General features: G+C 42.9%; 1 protein-coding gene and 1 long non-coding RNA gene across 10 annotated transcripts in view; one reads left to right on the top strand and one right to left on the bottom strand.

The window, feature by feature from the left end:
• The window catches only part of LOC137542039 (uncharacterized), a 713,380-nt gene that overhangs the window by 517,685 nt on the left and 180,948 nt on the right, over window positions 1-14,747 (bottom strand). The gene's annotated exons all lie outside the window — the stretch shown is intronic.
• Window positions 1-14,747, top strand: part of LOC137542033 (arf-GAP with SH3 domain, ANK repeat and PH domain-containing protein 1-like) — a 307,340-nt gene that overhangs the window by 267,890 nt on the left and 24,703 nt on the right. The window contains exons 22-23 of one of the 2 annotated variants that reach the window (XM_068263630.1): window positions 3,624-3,855; window positions 10,385-10,543. In XM_068263630.1, coding sequence (XP_068119731.1) covers window positions 3,624-3,855; window positions 10,385-10,543 — 391 coding nt within the window. The remainder of the gene's footprint in view (window positions 1-3,623; window positions 3,856-10,384; window positions 10,544-14,747) is intronic. The other variant, XM_068263631.1, reaches the window with a different exon arrangement.

The raw sequence follows: 14,747 nt of genomic DNA, 5'->3' as shown, positions 1-14,747 counted from the left end.
AGATTAAGTCATTTTTATTTAAAATGCTATCTAATAGAAATAATAAAAAAGTAATAGTTGTACTGAAGTGCAGGCACATTCCAGCTAATTTTAAGACACCTAAACTGCCTGTGCTGTTAGACATGGGAAATCTGAACTCATTCCTATAAATGCTATGCAGTGGTGTAGCAATTAGGGATGCAGAGGTTGTGACCGCAACGGAACCCTTGGGCCAGAGGGGACCACTAGGGGCCCTCCTTCATCAATCTTATTAGCTTTTTATTGGTGCTATGCCAATAATGCGCACGTCTATATGTGCATTGAATAGTGATAATCCTTAACAAGCTATTTTCCTACTCTGATGACACCTCTCTGACACTCCAGCTGCCCATAGTATGTTTTGGGGCTCCATAACAAAAGAGTGCTTGGGACCCCATGTAACTCACACCAGGGCCCCAAGCTCCATAGTTACGCCACTCCGATATGGAAAGTAAAACCAGGCTTAAACACCATTTATCATTGATAGGAAGGAAGAATGGCAAACCATACACAATGCCCCAATAAGGCACTATGATGGTCACAGTGTATACATGATTACCATCCATAGCCCAAACCCCTGATCAGTTTTGTCTGTCTCATCGGATTTGTAATTCCTTCCCTTGCTTCAGTGCTTGGTCTGCTTCTCTTCCATGTAGCTGCTACTCACACTATTCAGTGCTTGGTCTGCTTCTCTTCCATGTAGCTGCTACTCACACTATTCCACCCTGCTCTATCACATGATGCCATGCAGAAAGATTTGCAACCAGGATGGAGGGTCACTAAATCCTTCCATTAAAGTGAACCCGAGGTGGGAGTGATATGGAGGCTGCCATAATGTCAGAAACACCAAGTATGCTGCATGCTTGTTCAGGGCCTATGGCTAAAACTATTACAGGCAGAGGATCAGCAAGACAGCCAGGCAACTGGTATTGCTTAAAGCGGTATCGTCACCATAAGAATCAAATTTCAACAGCAACTGGTCTGAGTGTATTAAGTGATAAAGATGCTAATCCTGCAATCAAAACTTTCAAAACGTTTTCTGCTGTTATGATTTGGAGTTATCACATACTTAAGGAACACTGGCCCTTTAGTAGTCGTGCCAAATAATTGCATGCTGGGGGTTCTTTTTATCTATAATCTATTCCTCCTCTTCCCTTTATTTCCCTGCCAGCTTCTTATCTGAAACCTAATCCCCTACTCACTTGTGTTTACAAGCAAGGCTGAGGCGACTCAGCGATTGGAGGAGACAAGAAAAAAAGTAAAGGGCAGAAATGACATCACAAGTTAGCCTTAACTGTGGGCAAAAGACATGGCCCCCACTAGGAACAGAATTATTGTAATTTACTATATAACATTCACTGAAATCAAAACGTGGACAGTAGAATACATGTGTTATGTAAGTAGGTCAAGTATTTATCTACTTATATATGTGTTTTTTTTCCCCTGGCATAGTATGGCTGATCCTACTGCTTTAAAAGGAAATTAAATATGGCAGCCTCCATATAACTCTCACCTTGAGTTCACTTTAAAGACTTATACAGTTATGCACTTCCTGGGGCTACTTACACATAATCTGTGTCTAACTAACCACAAGACCTGTATAATAAATATTTATCAGGAATTCAAGAGCTCAGTTGGCCACACTGTCAGGATGGGAGTTTAGTAAGAATGGGCAGCTGCATAGAAGACTAGCATACTTGGCCCTGATTTTAGGTAATGTTCTATTCTGCATTTAGGGAGAGTGGTGGCCAGCCACACTGTGAATGGAAGGGGGGTAGGGGGTGTGGAGGCAGCACTTGTTGGTGGATGAATAGTGGCAATACTTGTTGTGGGGAGAAGGGGGTTAAAGGACAACTGAAGTTGGGGCCTTCCAGCATGACAGGAATTATACTGTTAAGTAACAGGATAAAAAGATGTTCCAGGCTAATAAGACTTCCCCGTTGGATCAGTTTCAAAGTGGCTCATCAAGTTATTAAAGGGAACCCAAGGTGAGAATAATATGGAGGCTGCCATATTTATTTCCTTTTAAACAATGCCAGTTGCCTGGTAGTGCTGCTGATCTGTCTGGCTGTAAGGATGGCCAATGAGATGCAAATAATTCCAAGAGTATGCACATTTTGTATGCAAATTTATGCAGCTTGAAAATGGACCAATGAAATTTTAGCTCAGCAGGATTTGATTGATTAATTTTCAAGCTGCATACATTTGTATACAAAATGTGCATAATGCTGTATTAACTAAAAATTATTTGCATCTTATTGACCATCCCTAATTTGTTCTGATGGTGTTCAGACACTTCTGGAGCCAAACATGCAGCTAATCTTGTCAGATCTGACAATGTCAGAAACACCTGGTCTGCTGCTTGCTTGTTCTGGGTCTATGGCTAAAAGTATTAGAGGCAGAGGATCAGAGGGACTGCCAGGCAACTGGTATTTCTTAAAGAGAGACTGAAGCGAAAAAATGACATTTTTACCTTATAATTCACTTCAGTACTCTCATCAGAAGTAAACCGCTGCATCCCCGCCGCAAAACGAGCACTTTAGACCCTCCAAATCCCTGGGGGGCAATCCTGCCGGCGCTTACTGAAAGAGGCAAAGCTTTCTGCTGTAGCTCTGCCTCTACTGATGTCAATCGCGGTGGATCGCCACCTCTCCCCGTCCTTCTCAGTCTTCCTTCATAGAGAGGGGCGGGGAGAGGCGGAGATCCCTGCAGCAATTGACGCCAGGAGAGGCAGAGCTTTCAGCTTCAGCCGAGTTGGTCGTGGATCTTTGCCCGGGGTTTTGGGGGCTCTAAACCCCTCGTTTTGCGGCAGGGATGCGGCAGTTTACTTCTGATGAGACTACTGAAGCGAATAACTGGGTAAAAATTGCAAATTGTATTCGCTTCAGAATCTTTTTAACCTCCTTAGCAGTATGGATGAGCTCAGCTCATCCATTACCGCCGGAGGGCGCCGCTCAGGCCCCGCTGGGACTTCGCTTGCTGCGTGTCTAGTCTGATCGCCGCCACCGATGCGCCGCTACGCGCTGCAATAGAGTCGTCGTCCCCCCCCCAGACCCTGTGCGCAGCCTGGGCAATCAGTGCCAGCCAGCGCTGCGGGGTGGATCGGAACTCCGGATGACGTCACGACGCCGATGACGTTATCGCGATCGTCGTCATGGCGACAGGGGGAAGCCTTTAAAGAGATCCCGTTCAGAACGGGATTTCCTTATGTGGCTACACGCCGGCGGCGATCTGAACTACGCACTGGATGCCGCAGGGAGGGGGGCATCATGTAGCTAGCGCTAGGCTAGTTACATGATTTAAAAAGAAAAACAAATTAACAAAAACTGCTGTGCCGCCACCCTGGCGCAGGTAATAGAACGCCAGGGTAGTTAAGAGGATATAAATATGGAAGTTTCCATATCACTTCAGTTTTCCTTATAGGGTGGCCGCATGTGGCTACATGACCCTGCAGCGGTCACAAAGGGGCACATGTTGGGAGTGGGGCTCTTAAAGTTTCGCTGAGGGATGGGGTAGGAGAGATGCATGATTTGTAGTTGCATCCCTCCACTGATGTAGTGGAGGTCACTGAGCTGAGCCATTAACTATTTCTGTGTTCTTCACAGCTGGGCCCTATTAAGAAAGAGAGAAGTCTGCGGCCATACAGTTGCTTTCAGGCACCCGGCTCTCCATTTCTAGACAGGATACCTCCTACATCATTCTTAAGGCGGGCCTCCCAAGTCTCTCAGCTGTCTCAGGATTCACGCTATGATGTAGGTGGAGGACTATGTGCTGATAACGCATCTACTCCAACCACCCCTTATACACCCCCGCTGCCTCCCCGGAATCCTATCAGAGGTAAGTCAAGGTGCTGGCCTGAAGGAGGAGCAGTATAGTGTCTGTGGTGAGGCTCCTGCTGGGACATGCGTTTTCTCATTTTCTTGTGTTTTGGTTTACGAGGAGACAATGTGCTCCATCAGTAGAGACACGGCTGCTCTCTCAGCACAGCAAGGCTAGGTACAGGAAACAGAAGTTTCCAAACAACTAACCATACGTTCAGAAGACCAAGATACTTAAATCATTTATTGAAGTGTATGATGGCTTTGTCTAGTCAAAGTCACAACACAAAGATGTCATATAAAAATAGACATAGTACAAAATAATCATAATGGACCAATACTAAAATGCACTTTTAATCCACTGCTATTCTGAACCACTGCAGGTCCTCCATGTCACACTTGTGTCAGTATTTACATCCAGAGAAGTGACAGAAGCTATGGCCACTGCCTGCCCACTTGACCCCACTCCAGTTCTGCATCTGTGCAGAGGCTGGCTTATAAGTGTGTGAGTAATAAAAGGGGCGTGGCCATGCCCTCAGTCACCAAACTGACTAAAGAGGGTGAATTCAAGTTAGTGGGCAGAGTGAGACTTTGTGTAGCATGGTCAAATCTCCTTTCCACCCCCATTGATTGTTATCTATTCTCTGCCCCTGTGCAGAGCTGACTTTTGGTTAGGTGGGCGGGTGAGGGCGTTGTTACACACCACCTTGTACCAGTAGGTAAAGTATTATAGAAACTTTTAAATGTCATTCAGACCTCGAAAATATGTGAACATGCTTAACTAGGGACTACAAAGCGTAGTAAGTTAGTAATCTAGTAATTAAAATCAGTAGGGTCACTCCAAAGGTGATCACTGGCATGGCAAGTGGAGAGATTCAGCAATCTTTCCTTGGGCGTCTGGTTTCTCTGGGATCATGTGTAGTGTGCTTATTCCTAAAAATGGGGAACAGTTTCATAATGCACATGAAAGCAGAAATGCCCATTTCCTGGGGCACCTACTTCATCACCTAAAATAGTACCAGCTACAGAAACCATAAATCAAATGCTTTTAAGAGCCACTTACATTCTTTGTTTTCCTAGAGTTGTCACTAAGGTGCCTGACGAAGAAGGGTCAACAGCGAAACATGTTACATGTACGCATGCTTTTATATATACACATCCACCAGAGGCTCCCCATGGCCTCTTGGAGGCCACTGCTTGAGATCCTCTTTAAAGAGGAACTTCAGCCTAAACAAACATACTGTCATTAAGTTACATTAGTTATGTGAATTAAAATAGATAGGTAATGTAATCTCTTACCCACCCTGTTTTAAAAGAACAGGTAAATGTTAGTGATTTCATGGGGGCAGCCATCTTTTTGGTTGAAAGGAGGTGACGGAGCATGAAACACAATTCCAACTGTCCTGTGTCCTGATCACCCCTCCCAGATGTGCTTGCTAGGCTTCAAATCTCAAATTCTAAATAAAAAAAACAAACAAATTTGCGCCAAAACAGCAGAACAAGAACAACACCAGAAATCCCATCATGCTTTGCACAGCATAAGGGTAAAAATGCCCAGGCAGATTTCTTTGATGGAGCGGAGCTTAGCTTCTGCGCAACTAAAAATGAGGCTTGGGTAAGAAAAACAAAGTTCTGCTGCTGTGAAACTGTTAAACACATAGCCTTTTCTGTGCTGCTGAGTAGATTTTTTTAGTCTGGAGGTTCACTTTAAGGTTGCGAACACACTCCTCTATGCACAAGCGCGGCCATACTGCACCTGCACAGTAGCATGGAGCCGCTCATATACTGGGCAGGGACGACCGTACTCCCACAGGTGCAGAGCACAGCGAGGAGCACGGTCACAAGAACATATCCAACAAGCTCCTGTCTGATATGTTCCAGTGGTCTGCACGCAGCAAGGGTGGGGGCGAGGAGGACGTGGGAAGCCTCTGGAGGATCCATTGGCTTCCTTCTTCTTAGAAAGTATCTCCTTTTTTTAGTTTAATCCACCTTGGGTACACTTAAAAACTTTTACGGTCTAGGATAAATGACAATCATTATTTCACTCCCTCGCAGATATATTGTATATTTATCTGCTGAGCTTTGATTGTTCCCTATTCTCAGAAGTATTTCTTAGCCACACAGTGTTGTATCCACTGTAATTAGTTCTCAGTGAGTGTAATTAGTTCTCATTTTAATGTAATCCCACTGCAGAGAAACTCTCATTTACAGCCCTGAATTCTTAGCCCTTACAGTGAGAAAAAAGGAACACATCCTAGTTTAAAGGAATCATCAGGGGAAAAAACAAAAATCAGCTTTACTCACCTGGGGCTTATTCCAGCCCCTTGCAGTCCTGGTCTCCCCACACGCTGTTCAGGCCGACCTCAAAGTCGTCCTTACTGCGGCTGCGTCAAGCGCCGCTGTCAATCATGGCCACGTTGTCTGTGGCTTACTGCGCAGGCGCAGTGGTTCTGCGCCTGCGGACCACATGGACGTGATTGACAGCGGCGCTTGATGCAGTCGCAGTAAGGACTACTGCGAGGTCGGCCTGGAGAAAGCCCCAGGTGACTAAAGCTGATTTTTGTTTTTTTTCCCTGATGATTCCTTTAAGTAGGACTGGGACTTTACGTACATGTTAATCTCATTATGTCGCTTTAGGTACAGTTTAAAGTGGCACTGGAGAGAAAAAAAAAGTATGTTATAATGAACTGTATGTCTAGTACGGATGATTAATAGAACATTAGTAGCAAAGAAAATAGTCTTTATAACATTGCCTCATTCTGTCATATTTGCAATTTACAAACCATACTCTGCTCTGTTTTATAGTTTAAAATACAGAGCTCATGACCCTCTGAACTTCCCTGCAGTAAAATCTTAAGATGTTTTTTCATTGGTTTATTTGATGTATAAGTGCTTCAGAAAATAGCACCGTAGCTAACCAACCAGGTCGGAGAGCTCAGAGAAGCGCTTTTGCATAGATAACTGGAGTTTTGTTTTGTTTTTTTAAACTTTTCCTGTACTGGAAACAATATGAGAATCCTGTCTTAGCTACTAATGCTTTCTTTTTTAGCTGTACTTACAAAAACAACTCCTATCATATTTTTTTTGTTTGTTTTTTATGCTTCAGTGTCAATTTAAGCTCTGTTATTTGCTACAGAACTTTTGTTTTTTTTCCTTTTTTATAACAGCACAGCTGGTAAAGCATTGAAATACTATTGACAGTCTTGTTGGTGTGGAAAGTAATGTTTGTTTTTAATTTCCAAAAAGGAACCAGCTGAACCAAAGTGTTTCACATTCACGTTGCAGATTCATGAAACGCGTCAGCCAGCTGTTTGCTTTATAAGCTGGGTTTCACAACATAAAATAAAGCAGTCTGGCCCAGCAAGAAAATGTGTGCGGGTTCTTTAGTCATTAAGGGCCTAAAACCACTATTTGTGTCTGCTTTTCTGCTACGCATCAATGTTACAGATGCTGAAAATCGAACACATGGGGTAACGGGCTCAAGCCCTATATGAGGTCAGATACAGTTGTAGAGATGGTCAGTGAAACCCTAATCATTTTGTGAGGATGCAGGTTGTATGCTAGTTTTATGCAAATGTAAGCAGCTTGGACCAATAAAATGCAGTGGATGCTTTGGATTGGCTGAAGTCCAAGCTGCATTCATTTGCATAACATTTCCATTCACTTAATGGTTAGTTCCTCACTTGCCCCTCTGTGCTGTGAAGTACTGAAAAGTAGTGCTGTTGCTCACAGCAGCCAGTCAGATTTGTGCTGCTTGGTATTACTAACAATTCTGTTCCTCAACAATATTTTATTTTCAGCGCAGCTTAGAGAATGAAAGACAAAAACTGATTGGTCGGTATGGGCAACTGCCCTATTTTTCCTTTGCCTTGTGTATGGAAACTAGAGAAAAAGAGGTCTCTGGATTGCCTTTAGCAACTATTCTGACTGGATCTGATAATTCTAGAGTGCAAGTTAGTTGATTAATAGGAATGATCAATGAGATGCAAATATTTCCAAGTTTATGTAGATGTATGTACATGTTTTATGCAAATGTATGCAGCTTGAAAATGGACCAATCAGTTTAAACCTGGGTAGGATTTGATTGGTCCATTTTGAAGCTGCATATACTTGCATACAAATGTACATACATTTGCATAAACTCAGAAATATTTGCATCTCATTGATCATCCCTAGTGATTAACGTAAATTCCAGCAATTGCAATTTTGTCAGTCAGGCCACACCTATGCTACAAGATGGTAGCTGCGCATTTTTGGAAAATGTGTGAAGATTCTTTTATTTTTTTTTATTTTTTCCCTTCTCCTTAGATGGAGACAGGATTATTGGTCCCCTCTTGCTCCCATCTCATTTCCTGCGTGCTGCACTCCAGGTTTATGATGAAGTTATGGGCGGGTGTGTGTACCAGATCTTTCTGGTAACTGGGAGGATTATGTTTATAGAGTGCAGGTCCTGTGCCTGCAGTAATTGTAATGCCTGGACTAATCACATATATGCATCTTTAAGGGAACTTGAAGTAAGACTGGGATATGGAGGCTGATGTATGTTTCAACGCATATTGCCTGGCTGCCCTGCTGAACCCCTGCCTGTAATACTTTTAGCCATAGTCCCTGAACAAGCATGCAGAACAGATGTTTCTGACAAAAAACTTACAAGATTAGCTTCATGCTTGTTTTAGGTATGATTCAAACTACTGGTGCATGAAAGATCAGCAGGATAGCCAGGCAACTGGTATTATTAAAGTAAAGTTCTCCTGAACTGAGTATTTATTAACATGCTTTTAATTTCATCTTATTCACAGCACCCCACTACGCCTCCCTGTGGCTCCCACACTGCTCAGCCGAAATACTCAACTGAGAAGAACGTCGATTATGAGCAGGGAGGAAGTGGCAATTCCTCTCCCCTAGTCCACCCCTAGTTATGCCCCCTCTACTCCCGACTGATGCTTACTGGTGTTGCAGGAGAACTGCAACTTGTGTGGGCTTAAGGAAGATAGAGCTCGGAATGATAGTGTAACTAATAGTTGTATTAGTACAGTATCGTTCCAAGCTCAGTCTCCCTTAAGCCCACAAGTCGCAGCTCTCCTGTGCTCTGTGTACCGTTACAGTAACACCAGGAAGCATCAGCGACGAGTGGAGGAGGTGTTCCTAAGGACATGCAGAGAGTAGGGGGAACTGCCACTCCCTCCCTGCCCATAATCCACGTTCTGCTCAGTTGAGTACTTCGGCTGAGCAAAGCTGGGGACACGGGGCTCTGTAGACTGCGGATGGTGCTGTGACATATGTCACAGCACCACTTATAGGGCGGTATTCAAAATATGTTAATAAATACTTAGTTCAGGGGTACTGCAAACAGGAAGTAGCAAGTAAAAATAGCAACCCCCATATTGCTCTCATTTTGTGTTCCCTTTAATAACCTGATGCGCCACTTTGAAAGTGATCAAACTGGGAAGTCTTATCAGCCTGGAACGTCTTTTTATCCTGTTACTAAGCAGTATTACTCTTGTCAGACTGGATGGATCCCACCAAAGCTATTTTTCTGTTGAGAGATTTTTGCTTCTTATTGAATTCTATGCATCATTTAAAAAGGCCTTTCATTTTATTTTATATTTAATTTAAGATTTAAGTTTAACTGACATGCATTTCTTAAAGGACCACTATTACGAAAAAAGTAGGCAGTTCAAATCTGACAAAACCGACAGGTTTTGGACCAGTCCATCTCCTCATGGGGGATTCTCAGGGTTTTCCTTGTTTTCAACAGCATTACCTGAGCAGCAGTTTTGTTAGTTAGACTTTGCAACTGCTGTTAAGGAAATGCTGTTGAAAACAAAGAAATCCTGAGAATCCCCATGAGGAGATGGACTGGCCCAAAACCTGCCGGTTCTGTCAGATTTTAACTGCCTATAAGTGGTAGTGGTCACAATAGTGGTCCTTTAAATTTGCTAGTTATTCTGATGTATTAAACTTGAGTAGCTGATTAAGACTCTCTCAACACTCAGGAGAAAAAGTGAACTGAAAAAGTGCCACTGAGATTTTCTCCCAGGAGATCATTTTTCATTTTCTTTTTTAAACAATGTTTCAGCACTCTACAATTGTAAAAAGTACCAAAATGTAGGCGATAAAGTACAGTCTAAATTATCCGGAGTATTTTCTTGGTTGCTGGTAGCTAAAAAGGCACGTGAAAATGTCACCTAGGGGAAAACCTTGCAGAAGTGACAGTTCCTTTTAAAAAGTCAAGAAAATTGAAGTTGCGATGAGGGTGGTGACAGTTTTTCGGGATGCAGATTCTCATCTGTGCTCTTTTTGCAACAGAGACCCTTTCATTGTGTTATGTTCTCTAGTTTTTATACATGTGGCCCAATCTTTGGCAATTAATAATGGCAAAATATATAAAAGCATTTTGAATTGAAGCCCTAGTTCATCTTTCATGTCTTTACACTTTGCTTTAATAACTGCATTTCTTAAACTTAGGGCTTGTAAAAATCTAGATTTCATTGTGAGTTATGGATTAAGACTCTGACATCCTTAAATGTGGTTTGTACTTTTCATAGCACCCAACGTTCCACCACCACCTCCTCCTACCAGCCCCTCACCCATCCCCAAAAAGCTGCCTGCCACACCACCACTGACTACAAAGCACAAGAGGGCACTGTCAGAGCCTGCACCCATCATCCCACACAGCCCCTCCAGCCAAAGCAACCTCCACTTTGGTAAGGTCACTAGGTTCTGCATAAGTATGAGTGTAAAGAGCTTAACCATTTGTTTGGACTGTCTTTGCTGCCCTGTTTTCACCAATCAGATTCAAGCTTTCATTCTCCACCTGCCATTTTCCAGCACAGGTAGCAGGCTAGGATGCGGAAGAGATAAGGTGCCCATTAACGGTGCAGTTTTTAATGAACAATCATATTTTCAATCAGAGTATTTAGTTTGGAAGAAAAGTTTGTTTGTTTTTTAATCAAACCAAAGCATATAAAGTGTACCTGAGACAAAGGACCACAAGGATTAATACTTACCTGGCGCTTCCTCCAGGCCTATGTAGTCCAGTGTTCTCCCCAGAATTTTTTTCCAGCCGGGTGGCATGAAAAAGTAGCCGGGTGGGGCAATATGAGAGACTGCAGGGCCGGTGCTTCTGTGAGGAACTCGGCTTACAGCATACGTGGAGGTGAACTGATAACAGCTGGGTGCTCACCAAAACTAGCCGGGTGGAGCACCCAGCTAAAAGATCCTGGGGAGAACACTGCAGTCCCTCTGCTCCCTCACCAGCCTCTCAGTCCTCTCTGTTGCACTGCTATCAGCCCCAGTAAAGTCCCTGACTTAACCAGTTGGGGACTACTGTGCATGCACAGCCTAGACTGTGTGCACCACCCAATCACGCTCCTTTAGCTGGTAGCATTCTGCGCATGCACAGTTGGTTAACCTCCTTAGCGGTAACCCCGAGCTACACTCGTGGTAGCCGCCAGGAGGTCCATACAGAGTATAGCACGCAGTGAGCGATTTGGCTCACCTCCCGGGCGATCCAGATGCTAGCGGCCATTTGTCTTCCTATCCACGGAGGCTCTGCACCCCCTGGTGAGATCGCCGACTGTTGTCATGACAGCCGGCAATCTCACTATAGGGTTACAGTGCCACTTGGAGGATGGAGGGAGAACTGCAGCGCTGGATCCCAGGAAGGTGGGTAAGTGCAGGGGCTGTTCCAGGCTCTCTCATGGTATGAAAAACACATGAAAAAATTGTACCGCTTTTAGACCCTAAAAACAGGAAGGAATCATACCGCCAGTGCGCTTGTGCAAATTGTTCCTGGCAATGGGAGCCGATCGGGGAGTGTGTGTGGCCGGGACCACACATGTGCAGCGGCCCCCATCCAGGCTGGATTGTGGACTCCACTGCAGCACAACGAATGGTACCAGACTGACCAGGGCTATGGAGTCTGAGTTGGAGTCAAGGAGTGGTGCATTTTCTCCCCGACTGAGACTCCAGGTGCCCAAACATTTCTCATACTCTTAATACATTTCAATTGTAATTCAAAAAGAAAAGATGATAAAACGTTCTATTTCTCAGATAATATCATCATTCATAAAAGTCATCATTAATAACATATATACAGTAATAGTCGTACTTTGTCCACAAAAAATGAAATAAACCAATAATTAAAGTTATTTGTGCCGTTTGAGTCCGCTATACATATCTGATTGTGACTTGTGACTGTCTATCTGATGTGTAACTAGAAATCATATATATATATATATATATATATATATATATATATATATATATATATATATATATATATATATATATATATATATATATATATATATATATATATATATATATATATATATATATATATATATATATACACGTCTCTGCTGTAAGAAATAGAATACAGCCTGATGTGCAGCTGTCACTAGTAGGGCTGGTTAATGATATACAAATAATTCTGCGTTGATGCAGGTTTATGCAAATTTTGTATGAAAATTTACACACTCCCTTTGCTCATGATTGGATATGTTAAATTTGGGTATGGTGACTACAAATGAAATTACACAGTAGTACTATACTCATCATATGAACTTTGAACTGTGAATCTTATTATACAAATGACATACTGGGGCATACACGATGGCAATGACAGGGTAGAGTGTCACCTTCCTGGCCAGGAGCTTATTGTAACCAAAAGCAGATATCATCTTAATATAGCTTTAAAGGAAACCAGAGTTGAGTAAAATAAGTGTTATACATACCTGGGGCTTCCTCCATCCCCATCTGCACGGATCACTCCTACGCCACCATCCGCAGCCTTCTCCTGCGCCGGTACCGGGTCACGTAACTTCCTCCAGTCGTGGCCAGTCTGCGGCTGCTGGAGAGATATGTAAGGAGGGCACTTACCTTGTGGAAGTTGCGGGACTTGGTACCAGCGCAGGAGAAGGCTCCAGGTATGTATAACACTTTTATTTTTACTCAGCTCTGGTACACTTTAAAATTCCTAACCTTTGGTAGTGATGAGATGCCTTTTAAGTTACAAACTTTCAATCAACAAGATGGTGTTATGCAAATTAGAGGAGTCTGAGTTGAGGCCTCTGAGTCGGTGGCCCTGGTACCAACAAGGAGGAAACTGGCTACAGGGGGCTGGAGAAAGCCACAGGTAAGTATAAATCCTTGTGATAGATTGCTCTGTCTCAGGTTTACTGATGAACCAGTTCTTTAGGGGAACGATCTGATCGCACAGGATGGATTGGGCCCACCACCTTCTCTGTTTACATACAAAACAGTTTCAATAATCTGATCTTTTACTAAAATTGTACCATTAATGGGCACCTTTAGTTTATTGTGGACTCGGCTAATAATCGGCATTTCAGAACATCACAGTAGGGGATGCTAAACTCTTCAAAGTTCATTGTTTTACTTGCATCAGCTTGGGTTGTAAGGGATCTCTTAGTATGGAGTCCTTGTTTATATTGCAGTATACATGCATTGTTGACTTTATCATCATATTAATATACTAGCATGTTAACCTGATAGAGAGCAGCTGTTATTATATGCCTCAACCAACTGAACCCTGTGTGAAATATGAACTTCTAAAGTGTCACCCCTCCTCACCTGATGTAAATTCTCTTTCTGCATTCCTTATCATCCCTGTACAGATGTTATCAAAACCTTTTGTTTCTCTTTTGCAAACACTGAATATGGCTAGTTAGGATACATTTTTTTGTGATGTAAACCATAGGAGAAACACCTGCTGTATCTTAAAACACTGCTAAAAAAATAAGCACTGCAAGTATCCTGCGTTATTTATCAGCGCTTTTAACCTTCAAAGCGAACCTAAGCCAAGGCTTGAGTTCAAAATCTATTTAGAGCAGGAAGCCTCAGGATCCTAATCGGGCTTCCCTCCGTTGTTGAAAAATTCCCCCCCCCCCCCCCCCCCCCCCCCCCGTTGCTGAGCACAGCCCTCCTTCGAATCGGGCTACTTTCTGGATCGAGTGTGCGCAATGGAGGGGCGGGTCAGCTATTGCGCACACTTGTTCCAGGAAGAGGAGCTGTGCTGCCCCGATGTGATAAGCGACAATGCATTATCTTTTTGTAAATTCAGAATGAGTGAAATTGCTTATTTTGTTTTACAATATTCATTTATAAATTATTTAGTTAGTATTTTCCCATTGTAAAACCTTTCCTCACCCTGATTTACATTCTGAAATGTATCACAGGCGGCAACATCTTTAGTCCTGTCAGGTGCAGCCCTGCGGAATGTTTGTTTCCTGAGAATTCTGAAGCCAGTGAAACTAATGCCCGGTCTCCCAGAATTCTGCATAGCAAAACAGCCTAGACTAAGCATTACTGGAAAGGCGGGGCTACATACCAATATACAGCAGTATAGTTATATAAAGTGTTTCTGAAGCTGAAACCAGGAAAATGACTGCAGTAAATTATTCAGGATAGTCACTTTTAGTCTGTTATATGTCACTACAGTGCCTCTTTAAATACATCGGATTTGCTGCTAGATGGTGTTGCAGCCTCTACACACTAAGGCCTGGAACCCACTACAAATCGCTAATCGCAATCGCTAGTATTTTGTATGAGCGGTTTGTAAGCGATTTCATGAACGATTGCGGTAGCGTTTGTAAAAAGTGTCATCTTTTTGCCAGCGATTGTGTAGTGATTAGAGTTTTTAATTCTGATTGGTCCTTTCAATTAATTTTTAATTTTTTTTTACAGTGTGCAGTAATGTCAAAACGCTAGCAAAATCGTTCTGTGTAGGTTTTGACGAGCGATTATGCCAGCGTTTATATACTTTATATTGCAGTAACGCTAATAGCTAAAAATGCTGCATGTCCTACGTTTGCGATTTTGGTAATCGCAATTGCTCCACTGGAATTTGGCCCATTTACTAACATTAGCTGAGCGTTTAGGGAAATC

Source organism: Hyperolius riggenbachi, chromosome 12 (genome assembly GCF_040937935.1).
Source record: "Hyperolius riggenbachi isolate aHypRig1 chromosome 12, aHypRig1.pri, whole genome shotgun sequence".
Taxonomy (NCBI): domain Eukaryota; kingdom Metazoa; phylum Chordata; class Amphibia; order Anura; family Hyperoliidae; genus Hyperolius; species Hyperolius riggenbachi.
This window is presented reverse-complemented; position numbering and strand designations above follow the sequence as displayed.